The 24,264-nt window shown below is 44.1% G+C and overlaps 1 protein-coding gene across 1 annotated transcript in view; it reads right to left on the bottom strand.

Annotated features, from left to right (window-relative positions):
- Positions 1-24,264, bottom strand: part of THEMIS2 (thymocyte selection associated family member 2) — a 302,824-nt gene that overhangs the window by 27,934 nt on the left and 250,626 nt on the right. Inside the window, exon 5 of the mRNA XM_086957488.1 lies at positions 7,705-7,876. Coding sequence (XP_086813614.1) covers positions 7,705-7,876 — 172 coding nt within the window. The remainder of the gene's footprint in view (positions 1-7,704; positions 7,877-24,264) is intronic.

The raw sequence follows: 24,264 nt of genomic DNA, 5'->3' as shown, positions 1-24,264 counted from the left end.
GCGTTTTCCTAAATTGAACCTTTGGAGTGTAGCAAGTTCCCTCACCTGTGGGTCGGCAGAGAGAGCTGAGGAACCTGCATCCTGTGTGCCATCGATAGCGGGACCCCTGGGGCACTTGTCGCGCTATGTGGCAGTGCCCCCGCAGGTTCCACTGAGCCTGGGAAGCCTTGCGAGGCTTCCCTGTGGGAACGGGACCCCAGGGGCGCCTGCCGCGCTGTGCGTGAAGCGGATCAACTCCGTGTGCTGAAAGCGCCGTGTCCTGTCAGCGCTGTTCCGGTGATCGGAGCAGGTTTGCCGGTCGTTTGAGGGCGGGGCTGGAGGAAGCCGAGTGGAGCAGACTCCGGAGCCAGCCACTGCTCACTCGCGCATGCCCGCCCGCGCCACGCCTCTCCAGGAAGACGGAGGCGGGATTAGTCTGTGAGGCGCCGGGAGCGACTGAGGAGTCAGGCATCGTCTCTCCCTTTCCCCGCTCGAGCGCCTCGGAAAGGAGCCGGCGCGAGCGGGAGGGGAGAAGTAGGCAGAGTCCTTCCTCCACTCGGGCACCGCCAGAGGAGCTGGCCGAGCCCAGAGGAAGAAGCGGAAAGGCCCGTTAGAGGCTTGGGGGCAAGTGCGAATTTGGCAACCCTTCCCCTCGAGCGCCACGCAGAGGAGCTGGCCCGAGGGAGGAGGAAAGAGCAGGGAAGCCTGTTCGGAGCGTCGTGAGGCGTGAGAGCCTCGCTTGCCTTGGTTCCCCGCCCCCTTTGCCTGCAGTCCCCTACCAAGCCTGGTGCGAGGCGATCCCAGCCATAAACAAACAAGTAAGGAGTGGAAATACAGGGGGAGTGGCGCTAGTACCTACAAAGCAGTAAAGTAATTACTGGTCAGTTAATCCCTGCTATCCTCAGGTTGGAGAGTAACAGAAGGAAACCAGATCTAGCCATTGTGGTGAATTGATTAACTGAATTGTGTTCCTAATTTAAGTAAGCTGAGTACGGTCATTACCTAAGCGAACCTTCACACTTCAACTGTAAGAAACTGCACTGTGATTCTCTTTGAAACTGGTTTAATGACAAAAGAACTGTAATGTTGAACCTGACTGACTGAATTGCTTAACAGTTTAAATGTTATTGCTGTAATGTTATCTGCTCTTGCTTATAGTGAGGTGTAGTCTTCTCCCAAGATTCTAGCGGAGTATATCTAACCTAATTAATTCTAAAGTACAGTTATTCTACTGAAAAAGCGTGATCAGAATCCAGAAGTACAGTGACAGTTAGTACTGTAAACAAGTGATTATCTGCTGGTAATTTAAAACGTGTAATTGCTGACCCTGAAAGTGATCTAAACTGATTTGAACTAATTATATGTGAGTTACTGATACTTGACAACCCAGAGCATATTATTTTTATATAAAGCAACACGTATTTTCATATAATTTTGGTGTAGTGTTTTTCTTTTTGAGTGCTATTGCGTGAAGTTACTTTTGGGTGGTCTGCAACCTTTACACTGTGCCTCTGTATGTTAGTCTTGCCCTAGGCCAGGCTACCTAATTCCAACAATAACACTCGTCACCAGGACTTAAATTACTCTATTAACACTTTCCTAATTAGGGGAGTGTGCTGTAGAACTAAAATCGATCAAATCTCTTAATGTATGGTCCAATCATTCACTAAGAAATTAAAAATTTTGAAGCCGACAGCTGGAGTGGTAAACGCCAGAACGCCTATTTGGAATCTGACTTAAAATCCTACAAAGTACAACTAAAAACACACAAACAAGCAGTATCACCGGGCAAAGTACGCTATGTCTTTCCCCTAAAGGCCGAGGCTCAGAATTCTTCTCACCAGCAGTTACCAAGACATTTTTCAATTCTAACAGAATTCCTGGAATGAAATAGTATTTTCTCCTACAAGGTACAAAGTATTTATGTGGAGATGAAATCCCATTAAAACCCCTTGAAGTGCTAATGTTTTCCTCCACCTCTCCTCCACAGTAGGCTTATTACTGGATCGCTCCTGTTTTATATTAAATAAGAAAGTATGGCCTGACATAGTTACTGTGTCCTAAACATCATTTACAAAACTACTATCCCACAAGATGTAGATTTTATATTATTAACTCAAATGAGGTGATATTTTGGTAAACAAAATTTAGGACACAATTTTTCTTCCAGATAGTATTTAGTTCACAATAATCTGGTACCATAACATTCCTCCACCTCTCCTTCAGTGGTCTTCTTTAACACCAGTGATCATAGGGGAGTTGGTAGTAACTCTTGACAGCCTCTGTCCAGAGGTGGTTTGAGATCTCTAGTCCTGCTCATCACTGACATGGTTATGGGGTTGATAAAGGCTTCCCTGCAAACGAGGCTGGTCTAAGACACATGGACGGAAGGTGACAACAAACCTCAGTTGAAGAAGGAGAACCTCGGCTTGAATGATGTTATCAATTATCGGCCTATCAGTCTTCTTCAAGCTCTGGGCAAAATCCAAGAAAAGCTACTTTCCAAAAAGCTCTCGAGATAACATGAGCAATAAAGGCTCTTGAACCTTGGCAGCTGGGTTTTGCCGGGGTAGAGGGACTGACCAATGTAACATGGCATACGTGATTCTGTTGGATCACTTTGTTACACTTGATACAATGGCCCACCTTGTTTGAGTAATTTGAAACAGACACCATTTCATAATATGCTTGCCTGTTGCATACTGACAATGGTGCTACCGTTCAACCATGCCTTTGCTGCTTTGCAACCTCCATACGTTAGCCATGGTGAAGTATGGACATTTTTGCCTTTCTCTCATAGTCAATTCTCTACGTTCGGTCTGCAGTCTCCTTTTACGATGTTCCACCTTTCTCTACTCGTACCACCCTTCTCTACTCATACTTTGCAACTACACATAAAAACACACACATTTTAGATCCAAGGCAGAAGGGCCAAGGGGATCTGGTATTCCATCCTGCATGGATGAGTCAAAGTTATTTCCTTCTCCATTTCCTCCTGGGGGAGATGAAGATATCTTTAGGGACATTTTCCTCTAAATCAAAGAATCTATTGAACAATGGGACATTGTTAGCATCAAGAGACACACTGCCCTCCATAAGATGTACTTGATTTGCTCTAGTTGCACCCCTTCCCTGTCTATCTACAGTGCACTGTTGTTTACAGCTAGTTTTGTGCTAAGCAAATAAACACACCTACAGAATTATGGCACACGGAAGACCCAGAGAGATCTCATGTGAGTGGATGAAAGGATTATACATGCGTCTTTGACTTTGTGACCACTGAGCTTCGGCGTAGCTTGCAACGCCATCAACTATGTGACAGTGTTCCTACAGGCTATGAATAGAAATGGCTTAAGACTCACAGTGCATATGTTTTTTGAAAAGTGTGCAACATCATGGGATGTGAAGTGGTATTTAGTAAATCTCCAGACAATACGTTTATATACAGTCCTCTGACACATATTATAAAGTATCCAAATAACGTTAGTGACTCTATAGATGACATTTGTATGGACTTGCCAATAAACACAATTTTTACGTTGACATTCAGAAAACCACCTTTAAAGGAACATTCAGATGGCGTGCTTCCTATATTGCTCAATCGTTCATGGGGGAGGGGGACCCTTTACTCTGGTTTGTGGATCTCCATCTTTGGTTTGTGGGTCTTAATCACAGTGATGTTAGTCTCTGACAGGTCAGTCTGTCTGTGGTAGGGTAATCTTAGTCTCTGGTAAGTGGATCTCAGTCTCCAATTTGGGAAACATACTCTGGGCTGTGGCTCTCAGTCTCTGAAACCTCTGTTTCTTGTGGTTCTACAGCGCCGGCGCAGCCTCTGGAGAGGATCTTATCTCTGGCCCCACTCCCTACCTCTTGTAGGTCAGATTCTGGTGCATGGGTTTCAGTCTCTGAAACCTCTGTTTCTTGTGGTTTTACAGCGCCGGCGCAGCCTCTGGAGAGGATCTTATCTCTGGCCCCACTCCCTACCTCTTGTAGGTCAGATTCGGGTGCATGGGTCTCAGTCTCTGAAACCTCTGTTTCTTGTGGTTCTACAGCGTGGTTGCAACCTGTGGAGAGGATCTTATCTCTGGTTTACGGGTCCCTACCTTTTGTAGGTCAGACTCTGGTGTATGGGTCTCAGTCTCTGGGGAGGGTCCTGCTCTCAGCTTTAATCTCCAATAGATTAGTCTCAGACTCCGGTTCATGAGTCTTACTCTCTAGCTGGTGGCCTCAGCCTATGGTAGGCGCATCTCACATATCTGGGTTAGTCTCTGTTAAGTTGTTCTGATGTGGTGTGCAGTCTCAGCACGGCTTGCAGTCTCTGGTAGGTTGGTCTCAGTCTTTGACTGTGGTTCTCAACTATTGGTAGGTGTTTCAGCATTTGGTAGGTTGAGCTCATTCTCTTGCAGTATCATCCTAGACTCTAGTTTGTGTTTCTCTAATTGTGGGGCTAATTGCTTTCTATGGAGTCTCAATTTATGTGTTGTGCTTCTCAGTCTCTTAAACATCAGTTTCGGTTTCTAGCCTGTGGATCTTACCCTCTGGTGGGTGGGCCTCAGTATTTGGTAGATCCATCTCATTCTCTAATGGGTATGTCTTATTTTCTGATTAGATGGCCCATAATGTGAGTTACTGTCTCAGGCAAGAACCTCGGTCTCTGACTGGCTGGTTTTATCTGCTGTGTGGTTCTGACCCTATACTTAGGATCATCGGTCTCTGGTTTGTGGAACTCAGTCTATGGACAGGGTCTCTGTCCCTGGTATATACATTTTCATCTTAGGTTTGTGGACCTCGGACTTTGGTAGATCAGTTTCAGAGTGTGACTTGTGCAGCTCCAGCGCGAACTGTTAATTCACATCCTCTGTAAAAAGAACATGACCAGCCCCACACAAAGGGGCCGATTATGATTGCGGTTTTTCCGCATCCTCGGGCCGGCGGAAGCCACCGCCGTCCCCGAGGATGCGGAAAAACCGCAGCGGACTGACCAAGGACCCACCGCCACATTAGGATGGCTGGTGGGTCCTGGTTTCCGTCCTCAGCTTTTCCGCCGCGGTCGGCTTACAACCGCGGCGGAAAAGCTCTGATATGGTGACGGTGTCTCTCAGACACCGTCCGCCATATCAGGATGGGCTTTAAAAAGTGCTTTTCCGCGGCGGAAAAGCATACGGATCTTCACTGCGGGGGCCCGTTGCGGGCCCCCTAGGTGAAGGGGGGGGGTGGGGGGTGCACATGGGGGGTACCTATGGTACCCCCCTGCATTTGCATGCAGAAAGCGTCAGGCACCGCGCAGCACCTGCCTCTTTCTGCATGCAAATGCAATGCGTGCATTTTTAACATTGCCGCGGGTGCAGCTTGAAGCTGCACCCGCGGCAATGTTAAAAATAGAGGATGTGACCGCCAGGGTGGCGGTCACATCCTAATTGCGCAGGAGGGAACTCCGCATGCCATGCGGAGGTTCCCTCCTGCTCTGGGGTCGCAGACGGACGCAAGTCCGTCCGCGATCCTAATCGACCCCTAACTGTGGCCTCATTTGTGAGGTGCCACTTGAGTTTTACTGTACAGTGCGCGAAAGGACCCATGCCCACAAAGCCGCTTTCACTTTGAATGATTCAGTTAGAAGAAGCATCTTATGGATGGAATGCCAGAATTAATCTCAGCCAATGAGCGTTCTCTTTTAGTGTGGGACTAAGGCTAGTTTCCATAACGTTCAACCTTTTCAGGCATAGCCCAATGAGCAGAAAAATGGTGGAATGGAATGCTACCCTGAGAAATTACGGGGGAAACAGAAAGGTTGTAAGGGAAGACAGAGTAATTTGGGATCACTAGCAATTTTATGGTCATGAGCTTAGCTGCTTGCTGTGGTCATAAGATCAATCAATCAATCAGGGGTTTATAAAGCGCGCTACTCACCCGTGAGGAGCAAGGTTTTGATGTCCTTCCTGAAAGTGAGCAAGGTAGGGGAGCGTCTGATGTTCACAGGGAGCTTGTTCCACGTCTTTGCAGGGATGTAGGAGAAGGCTCTCCCGCCTGCTCTGTTTCTGCGGATGCGGGGGACCTCTGCCAGTGCGAGGTCGGCAGAGCGTAGGTTCCTCTTGGGTGCGTGGAAGAAGACTCTCTCATTGAGGTATTTGGGTCTGATGTTGTTGAGGCATTTGTAGGCGTGGGTGAGGAGTTTGAAGGTGACCCGCTTCTCGACGGGTAGCCAGTGGAAATATCGTAGGTGTTGGGTCATGTGTTCGTGGTGCGGTGACCCGAGGACGAGTCTGGCAGCAAAGTTCTGGATGGTTTGGAGTTTGTGTAGAAGAGTTCTGTTGATTCTGGCGTAGAGGGCATTGCCGTAGTCCAGTCTGCTGGTTATGAGCGCATGGGTGACGGTCCTTCTGCAGTCAGGGTGGATCCATTTAAAGGTCTTGCGGAGGATGCGCAGGCAGTTGAAACTGGCGGAGGTGACGGCGTTGATCTGACAGTTCAGGGAGAGAAGGAGTCGAGGATGATGCCGAAGTTTCGTGCGTGGTCTGTGGGGGTGGGTGGATTCCCAAGGGCGGGGGGTCACCAGGTGTTGTCCCAGGCGGAGGTGCAGGGTCCGAGGATGAGAACCTTGGTTTTCTCTGAGTTGAGCTTCAGGCAGCTGTCTTTCATCCACGCTTCGCGTCATTCTTTCCTGGAAGCAGAGTCTGGTGTCTTCGGGATTCTTCGTGAGGGAGAGGATGAGCTGGGTATCGTCGGTGTAGGATACTATGCTGAGCCCATGCTATCTGACGATGGCGGCGAGGAGGGACATGTAGATTTTGAAGACTGTGGGGCTGCGCGTTGATACTTGGGGTACTATGCAGTCAATCTCGGTGGGTTCGGAGAGGAAGGGAGGGAGTCTGATCCTCTGGATTCTGCTGGAGAGAAAGGATTGGATCCAGTCGAGGGCGGCTCCTTGTATCCTGCGTCGTGAAGTCTGGCTGCTAGTGTGCGATGTGAGGTGGTGTCGAAGGATGCAGAGAGGTCTGGAAGGATGAGGGCCACAGTGTGTCCCTGGTGTAGTAGCATGCGGATGTTGTCAGTGGAGGCGAGGAGGGCGATCTCGGTGCTATGGTTGCTGCGGAATCCCGACTGGGAGGCGTCTAGGATGGAGTTATCTTTGATGAAGGCGGTCAGCTGAGCGTTTACGAGCCACTCGGTGACTTTGGCCTGAGGAATGGACTAAGGAGCAAGGTTTAATTCTGCATGTTATTCCCCATTTTGGGAGGAAAACCTGGAACAGGAGGTATTAACTTCAACTAATAAATACCCCAACATGTGGTATCCTTAGAAATATATCATCCCTATGCGGCACAGTGGTAATCGGGGGACTATATGAGTGACACACTAACCTTCTTTTAGTGTTATACGCTGACGGTGTTATAAAGAGTTATATGCATATCTTCTTACAGTTATACTTTGACTGTACTAACATTCATCATACCCTTGCCAAAATCTTTCAATTGCATCCCGAGTACCCTCTTACACTTAATAGACAGGCTATACAATAATACACGTGTATCCTATCCAATGCCCTCAATTACATTGACTGAGAAATACAATCACCCTCTGCTTTCAAACATGCACCATATAATAATATCTGTTTTATGACGACTTCTCTTCTTTCAGCAATGCACGGGCTATCTAAAATCATCACATGCACACCTGCCCTCATCTTTAATGTATAGCCTCGCTGTAATAAAACACTTACGCACTTACCGTTACTTTCAACTGGTTTGACAGCTGCTATCTGCTTCTTGACCGGATTGGGGGCGTAGTTGTTACAGTGACTGGCTGAGCGGAGCCTTTCCTTCGGTTTTCTTGGGTACAAAACAGGTGGAACGGCTTCCACGGTTGGAGAAGTTCTATCCAAAGGCGCCGGCAGGGAGAGCTAGGAAAAAATGTATGAGCGGTGAGTCATCATTAGAGCTGGAAAGCTTAGCAAGACTGTTGGGCAGGACCTTGACTGGTCCGGTCTGTGTTGCAACCCCGATCACTTTCTATAACATCACCCATGATCTCTTAGAAAGAGGATCCTGCACTTGCAGGAGGTCAATTCGTGGATACAAATCAGTCCTCTTGTAGAGAGGACCCTGCTTTAGATGTGAGATCAATTCACAAATGCCAACATGTTGTACTTCTCAGAATTTATCCTCTTGGAGAGGATCCTGCTGCACCTGAGGAAGTTCACTTTATGAATAGAAATCTGACCTTCTTGAGATCCTGGTGAACTTGTGAGAGGTCAATTAACAAATCCCAACTTTGAGCCATATTACTGAATGCGCCCCAGGGATACCCCAGCCTGCTACTTACACTTATGGGGAATTTTAGCATTATACAGAGGGCCGCAGATTCTTATGCTATATTAGGCTACAATATATGAATCATACAGGCACACATTTTGCGGGCACAATCACAATTAGACAATCCCTCATTTACATCAGGGACTGCCACCATACAAGTGAGGGAAACCTTTGCCTTTAAACTTATGTTTTTTTTTTTTTACAGAAATGGGTTCAGAGGCAAAAAAGCTATCAGGAGGTGTGCATACTGTGTGCCACATTGAGGTGGCGCAACTCTGACGGCACCCCTCGGGAGGGTGGCATGGGTGTCAGAGGGATTCCACAGGTACCCCCTCGTCCAACAGAAGACTTCTTAATAATACACACAGGAATATGCAGACAATATTTTTTTTTAATTACTACCTGCTTTTTTGCAGGTCTGCAGAGTGATTGAGAGACTCCTGATATTGTGCGAATACTTACCAAGTAACGGCAAATACTTACCAAGTAACGAGGGGGTGTCCATCTGCAACACATGTAGATCTTAGAGGCCAATTTATTAAAGCATATGGCTTCAGTGGGACGCCATTTGAAAGAGAGCATGATAGATGTGATGTGCTTGAATTTTCAGTGCTAGAGGACACTCTGACTGATGTGTGGAAACCCCCTTTGGAATAATCTAATCTTTGGTACAATGACAAGGAAAGCATCTCCACAAACTAGTCTAGTCAACACCAATGCCTGCACAGCAGATTTGAGATGCAGGGTTGATGCTCTTGAATAGACGTAACTGAAGATTTGACTTATTCAACAATGGATAGAGTTACATTTAGGCTGAGAGAACATTTGCCCAGCGTGAGGCTGAGGTTCTAACTGAAACAGGAGTGATGAGTATGAATTCAGTTTTGTTTAGTTCTGCCTAATCTAAAAAGCTCTTGTATGGTACGAGGAGAAATCGTCAGGATTTTTATTTTACAAAGAACACCTACTTGGCTTTGGTGCATCAAAAACATATAAAAATATGATAAAAATATTAAGGACCTAATTAAAATGTTGGTCGGGAAGTCTTCGACTGGCCCTACATTGTAGGTTTAAATTTCAACTTCTGTATTATGATGACGGTGGTCGGAGTTTAAACCGGCCGGGGAATCCGAAGCGGTTCGACTGGAAAGGCCTCACAATTCCTTAAGGACGGCGTTTCCGCAGTCGGGATTATGATGTTGGTTTCCAAAAGTCAATCCATGTTGACCTCTCCTGGATGTTTGAAGAAAGATGATCAAAGTTCACTACATGTAAATATCAGCACGGATCAGTGGGTTAGTCACTTTAGCAAGATTTATATTTCTGGTGTGTCTAATAATGTTACCTGTGCATCCCTCCCCCCATTTTATTCAATGAATTTTGAATGTTCCCTGGCAGAAGTGATTGAGGCTATCACTGTAAGCCCCGCTAATAAGGCGCCTGGGCCTGACGGGGTCCCAATGGACCTATATAAATTTGATCTAGATGTTTGAGGCCCTCTTATTACTAATAGTATTAAGCAGGCTTTTAAAACTGGTTTGCCACAGTCTTGGAAAACAGCTGTCATAGTGGCAATTTTTAAAGAGGGACAATCCAAAGTTTTATCTGCCAATTTTCCGCCTAGATTCTTCGGTCAAAATCATAGGGAGGACATGATCACCTGGGTTGAGGACAAGGGAGTTCTTTCCAAACTGCAATATGCAGTTTGGGAACTTTGGAACAATGTCTCAATCTCTAGCTTATGAACAGTAAATACACTATTGCCAAGCAGGTATCTATTTTCTTAGCCTTTGTGGAACTCACTTGAATGTGTGGTGAGGTCCATTTTGTGGACCAAACTAGAGGCCATAGTGGTCGAAAAGGGACTCCTGGGATTTCTGCTGGCTCTTCATTAAGATCTTTCGGCTGATGTTAGATATGGGGAAAAAGGGGAGTGCGCAGTTTAGGACTGAGCGGGGGGGAAGGGTATGACAATGATGTGTGCTTGCCCCAGTTCTCTTTTTTTTATATGTTACGTGGTTGGAGGAGGCTTTGATGGCTAAGGATGTGGATGCTCCAGCCACAGAAAAAGACTACAATCTCAACGATAAAGTACGCGGATGCGCTCAAGGATGCCACGGAGACTCCAAATCCTAAAAGAGATCTACATAGAATTTATGTCTAATTTAATGATGGAGGTTAATGCTAATAAAACGTTTTTAATGTGGTGTGGACAGGGTGTGCTAAAATGATGCAACTATCTATAGGTTAGGAACCCATCTCAAGAGTCCCTGAGTTCAACTATCTAGGGGTTACTTTTGACTCATTGGGATCTTGGGCACAATGCATTACTATGGCTAAAAAAAATGTTGCACGCAGTGTTGGATTTTTGGACAATCTAGCCTCTAGTATTGGTAAGAAGCCGATTGCCCCCTTCTTAGAGGTGCATCAGAGGAAGTGTATCCCGGTCTTAAAATATGGGTCCAGCTTATGGTGATTTAAAAGGGTCCCAAGGCTTCAGGCTGAAGAGAATAGAGTCTGCAGAAGATTACTTTTGCATGAGGAACTGGGGCTTGAATATGTTGAGGATCTTATAAATATCGCACAGTGATGCTGTGGTACTCTGTCTGGAGCAGTGCTCTGGTAGTGTTTCATATAGAAATCAGAGACAATAGCTTATAAAGTGGAAGGGGACATCTTATGACTTGATTTGAGTATATCGGCACCACATGCATCATGTTGGGCTAACCATCTATTTTCTCCAAACTGGCAGGCCTACCCAAAGGCAAAAGTCTGTAGGTGAAAAAAAATCTTTTTGGGCCTTAAGGCAGTGAGAGTGGGAGTTGCTGAAGTTAGTGAAAACTCAGAATTAGTAATATATCCTGATTCAAACCTCTCCTGGAGTAAAGGCTGTAGGAGAGTAGGGTCTGCTATCCTATGGTCACCCCAAATATTTGCTTTTTGCTTCACTGGTTTCTGACTTAATATGGCTGTGGGCCTGCTAATCAGACCCACAGCCTGCTGTTCTCTCTCTAAATTACTGCCAATGCACTTTAGGTGCATTACGAATTGGAACTAGTTCACCTTATGAGCCCCTGTAGTAGTGTACCCTAGGTCCCCAGGGCATAGGTGTATCCAAGGCCTACCAGGGGCTGCAGCATGTATTATGCCACCCCTGGCCTGGCCTCCATATTTGACACAACTGGCTGATCACTCAGCTGGGGTAAGTTGGTGTAATCACCTCTTACTTAGGTACAGTATGCCTGTACCTAACCCTAAACTGGACACATATATTCCTATCAGCAACTCCTATGGAAGGCCTCATCAATCCTGGAGGCAGAGTGCTTGGAAATATGTGAGATGGTGCTCTAGCATGAGCCTAGCCTGTCTGCAGCTGTCGGGAACCACTCCCTAAGCTGTTCCGGGATATTGCCATACCATATACTCTTAAGTGCATTATAATCCTCACGGTTATTTGCTATCTTTGGTTTGGCTTTATCAAAACATGTCGAGTAAGGTGTCATACGAATTGGAATACTATCCCCTCGCCAGTTCTGGCGACGGGGATAGCATTCAACCCTTCTAGAGGGACACGACATGTGTGTAGCCTTAACCCCGGTTAAAGTTAAACAGAGCCTCAGCATCACAAAATGGATGCTGCCACCACAGACACGAGTCTGGCCTCCTGCTGCTGACCGAAACTCGGCAGATGGTGGCCTGGACAAAGGGTTTCCTGCCTTGGGAGGTGCGAGCACCACCCCAGACAGGGTTTTGTGTATTGGGTAGGACAGGGCTGAATAGAATCAGACATGCCCGGGGCACACAAGGTGTCCCCGTGCATAGGCCAGTCCAAACCGGTCCTGGGACTTTCCAGACCCAGGCTTGGCGCGGAACTGGACAAAGGAAAGGGGGTGTAACCGCCCCCCTTCCTGGTTCCTCCCAGAGGAGGGACCTAGTAGGTGATCCACCCCTCAGACTGGGAATAAGAGTGGGAGCAGTGCCATTGCACAGCAGATCATCCTGAATCAACTTTACACGAAGAAGAAGACTGGACTTCGACATTCTGCTGCACAGAAGACTGAAGAGAATCTCCCTTGTGGCCTAGGAGTGGCCACCCTGTGAACACAGGTACCAACCAGCAACTCGACGTCTGCTTTGCCGCCGCCTCCCGCCTCCCGCCGGAGCCCAGAGCCCGACAAGAACCAGACTCCCAGACCTCTCAGAGCCCGATCCACAGTCCCTGCAAAGAAGGGACCCGTGGAGGCACCGAGTGACGTGGGACCGGACCTCTTGGAAGACACTCGAAAAGCTGACTGCGCAGCTTCTGAGGCATCCTCGACGTTGTGCTTTGGGGACTGAGAACCCCCACCACCGAGCAGCCCTTGCACCTCCAGCATCTCCACGATCTGCGTGGGGCCCTTTTGCATTGTATCACTCGACGCGCCATCCCGGCCACTAGCCACGTGGTCAGCGGTCATCTTGGCGACGAAACCGACAATTTACACAGCAGGTCTGGTTGCTCCAGACCTACCCAAGCTCCTGTAAAAAGGAGCACCCGCTCTGACCTTGCTGGTCCGAGTGATAAGCATCTTTCAACTTCTGCGTGGCTTGCATTTGCCAAGGCCTGTTTGCTCCGATCAGGTCGCCGACACCGCCAACAGCGAGAAGCCTACGTGGGACAGCTCGTGACCGACTCCTGAACGTCCTCGACCCCGGGTATCCACGTGGCTGCAGAAAGAAGCTACCCGACAACGCCTGTTTGCACCCGACATCGCCTGGTTCCAATCTGGTTCCACGGTAGTCACTGGCTAGTGACTTTGAACACTGTCCCCTCTGCTTTCAGGTCTTCACATCTTCAGATCCACCCTTGGATCCACCGGAACTCTTCACATCGAGCCGCCTGCAGCATCTTCAGCTCCAAGCACCATCGACCAGCGTGACGAAACCCGACACTACTTCGACCCTGTGCACCCGCTTCCTGTGGGTGAGGTAACTCAGCTCCGCCGGTGCTCCTGCACTGGTACACATCTCAAGGGCCTGTGTCTTAAGTTTCAGCTCCGTAGGTCACTCGGAAGGTTCCTAACTTTCTAACTTTGTACTTTTTACGCACCATAGACTTTGCATTGGAAGGTGCGTGCACTTTGAACACTGCACCCGAGTCCCGCGGGCCTTTCCCGACTTAGTCACTGCTAGTCTCGTATAGCTCCAGCGATTCCCAAGGCCCTAGGCCTGTTCCCTTTCCTATTGGTATCTCTTATACCACTTTCTTAGTATATGGTTTAGGTGGCCCCTAGGGCTCATCCATATTGTGCAACTTTTGTGTATTTTAAACTGTCTTGTGATTTAACGCTTGTGCTTCTGTGCTCATAAAGAGTCCAGGGGATTTTATAGTTAATAAATCAATATATATTTTCAATATATATCTGTGTGGTGTCCCTTTCATTTGGTATTCAAGGGGGTTGTGTATGGTATAACAGCTGGCTTCACATGCCTTTCAGAGTTTAGCCTAAGACTGCTTTGTCCACGTTACCACTAGGATAACTGGTCTACAAGGTTAAATTACAACCATCATCATAAGGGTTGCTTGGCATGGTACAAAGTGATCACTAAGAATTAGTGAGCATTATATACCAACTTCTCACAGAGGCATATTTGGATTTCATATCACACTCCTAGGACAGGTGCCTTCTTACTAGATTTCGATCAGGAATTATTAGATAGCAGCTAAGTTTCCCCCTTAGGCAGGTTGATCATGAGTCTGTTTCAGCGGCGGCTCCTCCTTTAAGGTGAGGAAGCATCGCCTTCCCCTGCTGCGAGTGCAGCAGGTACACACAGAATAATAAAATAATCATTACCATTGTATTATTCTGTGTGCCACTTGCCGCGCTAGTGCAAGTGTGATGGTGGAGGCATGGCAGACAGATTCCTGTGTATTGTAGGATGACTGCTCAGTGCATATGACAGATTGGCTGGCTGTAAAACAGGAGAGGTATTGCAGGCACAGGCCCTAGCCTCAAAATGAGCGCTAGGTTATCCTGCTCCAACCAATCCGATTGGTTAGATTCGTATGCAGAAAGTAAACCACGTTCCTACTCGCTCATCGTCGAGAGAGGTGAGGCGAGAAAGGCAACATATATGTGCGTTTTACTGCATGCTGCGCCCCACCGATTTTCACAGTTGCTAGCTGCCCCTGGTCTATTCTCTTTTGCCCATGCCCTGAAAGCTCCCTCCAAATCCTGCTTCATTTTGGGTTTTTTGGTGGATATTATTCATGTTTTACCATGCATTTTTTTCAATTCCTGTTTTAAGAGGATTAGGTTTCGATAAATGTACATTGCCCTTAATATATTTGCTTAAGATAAGCACCCCGTGAATTGGATTAATGTGTGCCTGTTTCTCAAAAGTGCTTTACGTGTAAGGAATTAATTGGCTTTTTAACCGTGCTAGATTCATGAGCTCATTATTTTTACATAGCTGGGGTTTTGCATGATTCTTATTTTTTAATGCAAGAAATGAAATGTCATTTTAGCTGTGTTAGATTGATAAACTCACTATTTTTAAGTCTCGCCTGTCAATGCGCTTGCGCATTGAGCTTGCGAGAATATAGGGGCTTAACGAGAGTTTAACCATCGGGCGATTTCATGCTGTGCCCGTGAAAAGCAAGCTCAATGCGCAAGCGCATTGACCTGAAAAGCGCATGCACATCAAAGCCAGCCATCTGTTCCCCAGCTTAGTGCCTCCAGCAGCTCTTCAAAGGTATCCGCTCCGCCCCCTGCTGCATCAAAGGCTTTCATTTCGCGGTCGCGTTTTTTACTTTCATTTCGTGGCCGCGTTTTTTTTTTTCTGCCCCTGTTGTGCCGCCCGACTTGTTTAACTTGCCAGTTATGCATCTGCTTTAATAAAAATGCAGTAATAGTTTACATTGTTCTAAGCAGCCTTATACTGATTTTTCCCTTCTGTTTGATATTTATTATATTATTATTTATACTGCCTTTATCTGATTGCCCCATTTCTTTTGCTGACCTTGACTAAACATTACTGCCTATGTCGATAACTGTACCTCTGCCCAAAGGCTAGAAGGACTGGCTCTAGATGGTTGGGAAACATGGGAAACGGATGTCTGCTCTTTGTATCCCTTTCTTGTGAAGATACCATGAGTGTCCGATTTCAGTATCTCCAGCTGCTTCCCATTCAACCCCGCCCCCCTCTGTCACCTCCCCCTGTTACAGAGAAATATTGCCCTTTACCTTCCCGAAATTATACTTGCTCGGAAATAAATAAGAACTTCATTTTTATTTGCTGACCATGTATTAAACACTTCCTCCTAACACAGGCTTTGTTCAAAATGCTCATGGAATTATGCAATGATGTATATTCAATTTGTGTCGTGCTGCACATGTGTTGTAACTGGTTTAAGATCAGATTTGTGCTTGTTCATGCTTCTGAGGTCGATAACATGAGCCCTGTTGCATTGACACACACTGCTCTCACACACACTAGTTACTATCACACACACACGCTGCTCTCATACACACAGGCTGCTCACACACACAGGCAATGCGTACACACAGGAGGCTGCTCGCACACACAGGCAATGCGTACACACAGGCACTGTTCACACACACACAGGCCCTGCATACACACACCGGCACTGCGCACACACACCGGCACTGCTCATACGCACCCCTGTGTCTCAAACAGATATTAACATTTTGCCCAGCACGCATTCTGCGCTTTCAAACTGAAAATATGCCACGCCCATTCCTTTTTCATCCTTCTGAGGTCGGTAACATGAGCCCTTTTGCATTGACACACACACTGCTCTCACACACACAAGTTACTGCCACACACACACACAATGCTCGGTGAACAACCTTTACAACAAAACTTTTACAACGCACTACCATTACAACGCGGTCATTACAACGCAAACCATTACAACGCATTGCGCTGGGGGGCGCTCTAGGATAAGGAATAAGTTTAATTTTCTATCCAACACCTTCCCTAGTGTCCACGGGGACTGGAGTTGGAATAGAAAATTAAACTTTTCACTATCCAGCACCTCTAAGCGCTATGCGTTGTAAAGGTATCCAATGTAAAAACCGCGTTGTAAAGGCAGGCGTTGTAATAGCCTGCGTTGTAACGTCATACATCCACAATGCTCTCATACACACAGGCTGCTCACACACACAGGCAATGATCACACACAGGCAATGATCACACACAGGCAATGATCACACACAGGCACTGTTCACACACGCAGGCACTGTTCACACACACAGACACTGTTCACACACACAGGCACTGCATACACACACAGGTACTGCATACACACACCGGCACTGCGCACATACACCGTCACTGCGCGCACACACAGGCACCCCTGTGACTCAAACAGATATTAACATTTTGCCCAGCACGCATTCTGCGCTTTCAAACTTAAAATATGCCACGCCCATTCCTTTTTCATCCTTCTGAGGTCGATAACATGAGCCCTGTTGCATTAACACACACTGCTCTCACACACACAAGTTACTGTCACACACACACCATGCTCTCATACACACAGGCTGCTCACTCACACAGGCAATGATCACACACAGGCACTCTTCACACACACAGGCACTGTTCACACACACAGGCACTGCATACACACACACAGGCCCTGCATACACACACCAGCACTGCGCACATACACCGGCACTGCGCACACACACAGGCACCCCTGTGTCTCAAACAGATATTAACATTTTGCCCAGCACGCATTCTGTGCTTTCAAACTTAAAATATGCCAAACGCATTCCCTTTTCATCCTTCTAAGGTCGATAGCATGAGCCCCGTTGCATTGACACACATTGCTCTCACACACACAAGTTACTTTCACACACACACGCTGCTCTCATACACACAGGATGCTCACACACACAGGCAATGCGCACACACAGGCACTGCTCACTTACTGTTTGTGCCAACACAATATACGCAAAATAATTACATTGCTTTTTGGACACTTTGCTTACTGTTTGTGGCCAAGTGTATAGGCTAAAAAAAAAACAAGTCGATTTCACCCCAAATCAACCCGAAATACACCCCCACCCCAAAACCACCCCAAATACACCCCACACCCCAAATCCACAACAAAACCACCCCACACCCCAAAAACACCCCAAATCCACCCCACACTCAAATTCAACCCCACATCCACCCACACCCCAAATGCACCCTACACACCAAATCAACCCCACATCCACCCCACACCCCAAATGCACACTACACACCAAATCAACCCCACATCCACCCCACACCCCAAATGCACCCTACACACCAAATCAACCCCACATCCACCCCACACCCCAAATGCACCCTACACACCAAATCAACCCCAAACCCACCCACACCCCAAATGCACCCTACACACCAAATCAACCCCACATCCACCCCACACCCCAAATGCACCCTACACACCAAATCCACCCCAAATCCACCCCCACACCTCAAATCCCCCCACACCACAACACCCCCCCACAACCCCAACTCTCCCACACCCCAACTCTCCCACACCCCAACTCTCCTACACTCCAACTCTCCCACACCCGACTCTCCCACACTCCGACTCTCCCACACTCTGACTCTCCCACACTCTGACTCTCCCACACTCCGACTCTCCCCCACTCCGACTCTCCCACACTCCAACTCTCCCACACTCTAACTCTCCCACACTCTCAATAACACACACTCCCACTGTCTAATTCACTCTCACAATCTCTACATTACTCTCCCTCTCACTCTCACTCCCAAACTCGCTCACTCTCAACACAACACATATTATATTACACATATTGTACGTGGCACATTTCCAAACATTAAAACACTTACCATTATATTTAACAATAAAATTAATACACCATTTTCCAAAACCAACACATACCCAATACAATTCAGCATTTGCAATGCCAGTAGCTCCCACTTTCCTAATGCGAGACCTATTGCATTGCAACTGATTGTTATGCATTTGGGGATGTATATGATCTCAACTTTTGAACCTGCTTACAGTCTTAATATGGGTTTATTGTACTGTATGCTTTTATGATCATTGTATAATGTTGGAATAAAATTGATCAAATTGAAACTGGAGTCTTGTCAAGTCGTTGAGGGTGATGATTCCTGAGCCATCTAGGGCTGTAAGACCTGCTGATTTTATTACTCAGAGCTTCTGAGGGTTCTGAACCTGTTCTGCCTGATGTTAATCACTTTCTTTAATTTTCCCTCATTAGTCTTGAGCCTAGGATTTGCAGAAGCTGCTGGAACTGGCTTCAAATTAAGATAAATCAGGTGATGCAAGTTTTAAAGTATCCACTGATCCATGAATACCCTTAGGAAGGGTGGCATGATGAGCCGTTCTATCAGGGCCGCAAAATTTTAATACAAAGTTTTACGCCCCCAACCTGTGGACCGTTATCCCTTTTTGAGATAACGGTCCACGAGTTAGGGAGCGGAATACCTTTTTTAAAATGTTTTGCCCCGGGCGCTTGCAACTACGCTACGCAGCTGCATTCTACAGACTGGGTCCATTCAAGATTTGAATGAGAGTGGTAGTAGAACGGTTGGTGGCCCGAAATTTTTATTTACAGTAGACTGACTCAAGATCACCTGTGGGCTTTTGCTGTGTAACTCGGCTTTAAGAGAAAGACTAAGTGCCTGTGATACCTATCATGTCCAGTGGGTAGAGCTAGTACTTCTGGCCTGTGTGAAAACTTGATTGGGGGTGTTGCAGTTGAGATCGCAGGGCACCTGGTGTAATAATTTTTGTGCGTTGTCCTTCCATATTCCTTATGGTGATTTCTGAATCAAAATACATGAGGCAGGTGTAACGGTAAGGACATAATATCTGACACGTTTAGCTTTAAAATGAATTTGGTGTAATTCATTAAAGTATAATACAGTTTGGAATACTAAGAACTACCCCACATGAGGTGTATGTTCGAGGGAAATTGATTCAAGTGTCACGTGCATGTCTACTATTGCCTTTATCTGCTAGGAGCTATTGACTAATCAGTATTTTCAATCGTGCATGTGTAAGGGATTTTATAGTACGGTCATTGCTTTGATTATTTTTCATTCAGTTTTCTACAGAGTTCGTTTTAACTATTCAGTCTTAACAAGTTAGTGCCAAACGCAAAATAAACACTGCAGTTTAAGGTTTGGGCAATAACGTTAGTGCAGTTTTAGGTTGGCGCACTAATTTCTACTCAGGCGAGCCTATTGAGCCAAGGTACAAATGCACTATGAACTTTCTCGATTCAATTACATTTACATTTATTATTTTTCTAGCACGTAAAAGAAGTACTTTACACAAACTTTCCAGATTAAACCAGTGCTTTAAGTGGAATAAAAAAGGTGGCGGCCCCCAAAAACAGAGGCGGCTTGAGAAGAGTTTAAAGAAGCTTTTACACGAGGCATGGCCTATGTAAATAATACGTTATAGAGACAAAATATCGAGTTTTTATTATCGACTAGACATAATATCGAGTAAAAAATATAGAATAGACATAATATCGACTAGACATAATATAGACTACCAAAATATCGACTAGAAAATTTTAATATCGAATAGAATGGACATAATATCGAATCAAAAATATAGAATGGACATAATATCGCCTAGACATAATATAGACAACAAAAAATATCGAATTTAGGGTAAGTTAATATTAATTTTTAATTTTTGTGTAATATAATTCTGTAGCGGGGGATGGGTTTATAGGGGAATAGGGTGGGAAGTAATTTAATTATAATTATTAAATATGTTATCTTATTTATTATTTATTTAGAATTAATTGTTAATTAATTATTAATTGGTAATTAATTACAATATAATTGGTAATTAATTTTAATTGATTAATTGATAAATATGTTAATTTTAGTAATTTATTTTCTGTAGCGGGTTGTGAGTTTATAGGGAAATAGGGTGGGAAGTAATTAAATTATAATTAATTAAATATGTTATTTTATTTATTGGCATTTATTTAGAATTATTTGTTAACTTATTAATTGGTAATTAATTAAAATATAATTGGTAATTAATTTTTATTGATTAATTGATAACTATGTTAATTTTAGTAATTTATTTTCTGTAGCGGGTTGTGGGTTTATAGGGGAATATGGTGGGCAGTAATTTAATTATAATTAATTAAATATGTTATTTTATTTATTGGTATTAATTTAGAATTAATTGTTAATTAATTATTAATTGGTAATTAATTAAAATATAATTGGTAATTAACTTTAATTGATTAATCGAAAAATATGTTAATTTTAGTAATTTATTTTCTGTAGCGGGTTGTGGGTTTATAGGGGAATAGGGTGGGAAGTAATTTAATTATAATTAATTAAATATGTTATTTTATTTATCGTTATTTATTTAGAATTAATTGGTAATTAATTAATAATTGGTAATTAATTAAAGTATAATTTGTAATTTATTGTAATTGATTAACTGATAAATATGTTACTTTTATTACATTATTTTCTGTAGTGGGTTGTGGGTTTATAGGGGAATAGTTTGGGAAGTAATTTAATTGTAAGTAATTACATTTTTTAAAATATTTTTTTGTGTCTAATGTTTATTTCTTTTTATATTGCAAATTAATTTATTGGTAATTGGTAAATAATTAGTATTAGTAGGTACTTTGTATTATTAGTTAATTTTTATTTGTAATTTTAATTGATTAATTAATATGTTTTATAAAATTGTACAATATTTTAATTATTTTGTAATTGGTATTAATATTTATGTTATTTATATTTATATATGAAGTATTTACTTTCCCTACTATTGCACTCACTGGAGTGGGAATAGTAATTTTTACCCCTATGCTATCCAACGCTTTCCCTACTGTTGCACTGTCTGGAGTTGGAATAGTAATTTTTACCCCTATGCTATCCAACGCTTTCCCTACTGTTGCACTCACTGGAGTGGGAATAGTAATTTTTACCCCTATGCTATCCAACGCTTTCCCTACTGTTACACTGTCTGGAGTTGGAATAGTAATTTTTACCCCTACGCTAGCCAACACTTTCCCTACTGTTGCACTCTCTGGAGTAGGAATAGTAATTTTTTCCCCTACGCTATCCAATGCTTTCCCTACTGTTGCACTCACTGGAGTGGGAATAGTAATTTGTATCCCTACGCTATCCAACGCTTTCCCTACTGTTGCACTCACTGGAGTGGGAATTGTAATTTTTAACCTTACGCTATCCAATGCTTTCCATACTGTTGCACTCTCTGGAGTAGGAATAGTAATTTTTATCCCTACGCTATCCAACGCTTTCCCTACTGTTGCACTCACTGGAGTGGGAATAGTAATTTTTACTCCTACGCTATCCAACACTTTCCCTACTGTTGCACTCACTGGAGTGGGAATAGTAATTTTTACCCCTATGCTATCCAACGCTTTCCCTACTGATGCACTCTCTGGAGTTGGAATAAATAATTTTTACCCCTACACTATCCAACGCTTTCCCTACTGTTGCACTCACTGGAGTGGGAATAGTATTTTTTACCCCTACGCTATCCAACGCTTTCCCTACCGATGCACTCTCTGGAGTTGGAATAGTAATTTTTACCCCTACGCTATTCAATGCTTTCCCTACTGTTGTACTCTCTGGAGTAGGAATGGTAATTTTTATCCCTACGCTATCCAACACTTTCCCTAATGTTGCACTCTCTGGAGTGGGAATAGTTATTTTTACCCCTACGCTATCCAATGCTTTCCCTACTGTTGCGCTCTCTGGAGTGGGAATAGTAATTTTTCACCCCTACGCTATCCAACGCTTTCCCTACTGTTGCTCTCTCTGGAGTGGTAATAGTCATTTTTACCCTACGCTATCCAACGCTTTCCCTACTGTTGCACTCACTGGAGTGGGAATAGTAATTTTTACCCCTACACTATCCAACGCTTTCCCTACTGTTGCGCTCACTGGAGTGGGAATAGTAATTTTTAACCTTACGCTATCCAACGCTTTCCCTACTGTTGCGCTCTCTGGAGTGGGAATAGTAATTTTTACCCCTATGCTATCCAACGCTTTCGCTACTGTTGCACTCTCTGGAGTGTGAATAGTAAATTTAACCCTCTCGCTATCCTACGGAAAAAATATAGTATATGTTTTGTTAATAATATGTATATATATATATATATATATATATATATATGTGTTTTAAAATTTAAAAAATTTCTTTTTTTAAAGTTACATTAATTATTTATTAATTTTAGGCTTATTTAAGTATTTTAAGTATGTTTAAATTAATTATATTTATTATTATATTACTTTTAAATCACTTTTAAGATATTTAAAAAAATTCGATATTTTGACTGTCTATATTTTTTCCTATCGATATTTTGGAGTCGATATTGTTGTTACTTACCTGTTTGTAGATAGGAAGTCGATATTCTGGCATTCTATATTTTTACCTCGATATTTTGGCAAGTCGATATTTTGACTGTCGATATTCTGTCAGTGATCCAAATAATACATGTTAAATATCATCCTGGGTTTGATAGATTCATAAATGGGGTTTTACTGGACAAAGTATAACCAAAATCAACAGGATATTTTATTTAACAGTTTATATAGCATTGTTTTCCGCGGCCAAAAACAATAAAACTTGACAATGTCATTTAAAAAACAGTTGCAATACATTAGTTATTCAGTTGCAAAGAAATGATACTTTAGCCCTGCGTCACCCATGGTAAACAACAGTAGGTACCTCTTACATGAAACATCTGGTGGCATTATGTTGCAGTACTAGCATGGGACAGGCAGGAAGGCTGTTTCTTTTTTGCTCCAGCCGGCCACACTTTAGCTCACGGGATTAAATTAAGTTCAACGTTTCCCAAATTCCTCAAATATTTGCACATTTTATAATAAAAATAAAAATGTCACTTAATTGCTGAAAAAAATGTGATGCTTCACTTAATGCCATTATAAGTTTTATTAAAATCGGATGCGGTGTATATACACATGAATTGAGGCCAGTACGGCTACCGTACATAAGGGGCAGATGCGAAGTTCAAGCTTCACTCCTTTCCAGGGGCTTTTCAACAATCAGATTGGCAGACAGTTCAACTTAGGTAGAACTGTCTGATTTCAACTCCGCAAAAAATTAAATATAATGAGATATTTCTGTATTGTTCAGAGTGGAACTTGAAATAATTTTCAACACTTCTGCATTTTCAACAGTTCGCATTAAAGTCCTAAAGTTAGTACTCCTGAACTGAGAAAAATCCTAACTTTAAGACTTTCGGTATTCACAGAAGGCATTTAGGAGTCTTAAAGTTAGGACTCCTAACTTCTGTAAATACCGAAATGAGTAAGTGCCTTCTGTGAATACCAAAATGGTAGTAAGTTTAGGATTTTGTCTTCAGTTAGTTCAGTGAATTGTGTCAGAGTACCACCAGCTAGATGAATCTCCACCATTGCAACCACAAAGAGGCATTACATCATATTACTACTTAACATGGCATCTTGTAACCAAGATTGCTTTTTCACATATGCCATGCTTCATGTATGATTAAGAAAAATATGGAAATAGTTAGATTACAAGAGGAGGGCAGTGACAGAACATCGGCCCAAAAAACACTAGTTTGTACCTTTTTCATCACTTCTGCATACTGATGCATTGTGTGAGGGTGAAAGAAAGTGGTGTTCCCAATCAGGAAGCCACTGTCGGCTCTCTTTCAGGAAGACCATAGTGCAGTAGTTTTGATACCACATATGGCATCCAATTTAGGCATTCTGGATCAACACCAATTTAAGCCCTGCCAACGTGTGCAAATATCACTGGTGTGCTCAGAGAAGCCTCTCAGCAAGTCCAGACATTTGTTTAGTGGGTACGTGATAGGTTACATTTCAAGCGCACTGGTGTGACGGGGCTATTACTCCACCTCACCAGTGGCTGAGACTTCCAAACAGCAACCTTTAAATCATCCCCAGATTG

This window comes from Lissotriton vulgaris, chromosome 2_1 (assembly GCF_964263255.1).
Source record: "Lissotriton vulgaris chromosome 2_1, aLisVul1.2, whole genome shotgun sequence".
NCBI classification, from domain to species: Eukaryota; Metazoa; Chordata; class Amphibia; order Caudata; family Salamandridae; genus Lissotriton; species Lissotriton vulgaris.
This window is presented reverse-complemented; position numbering and strand designations above follow the sequence as displayed.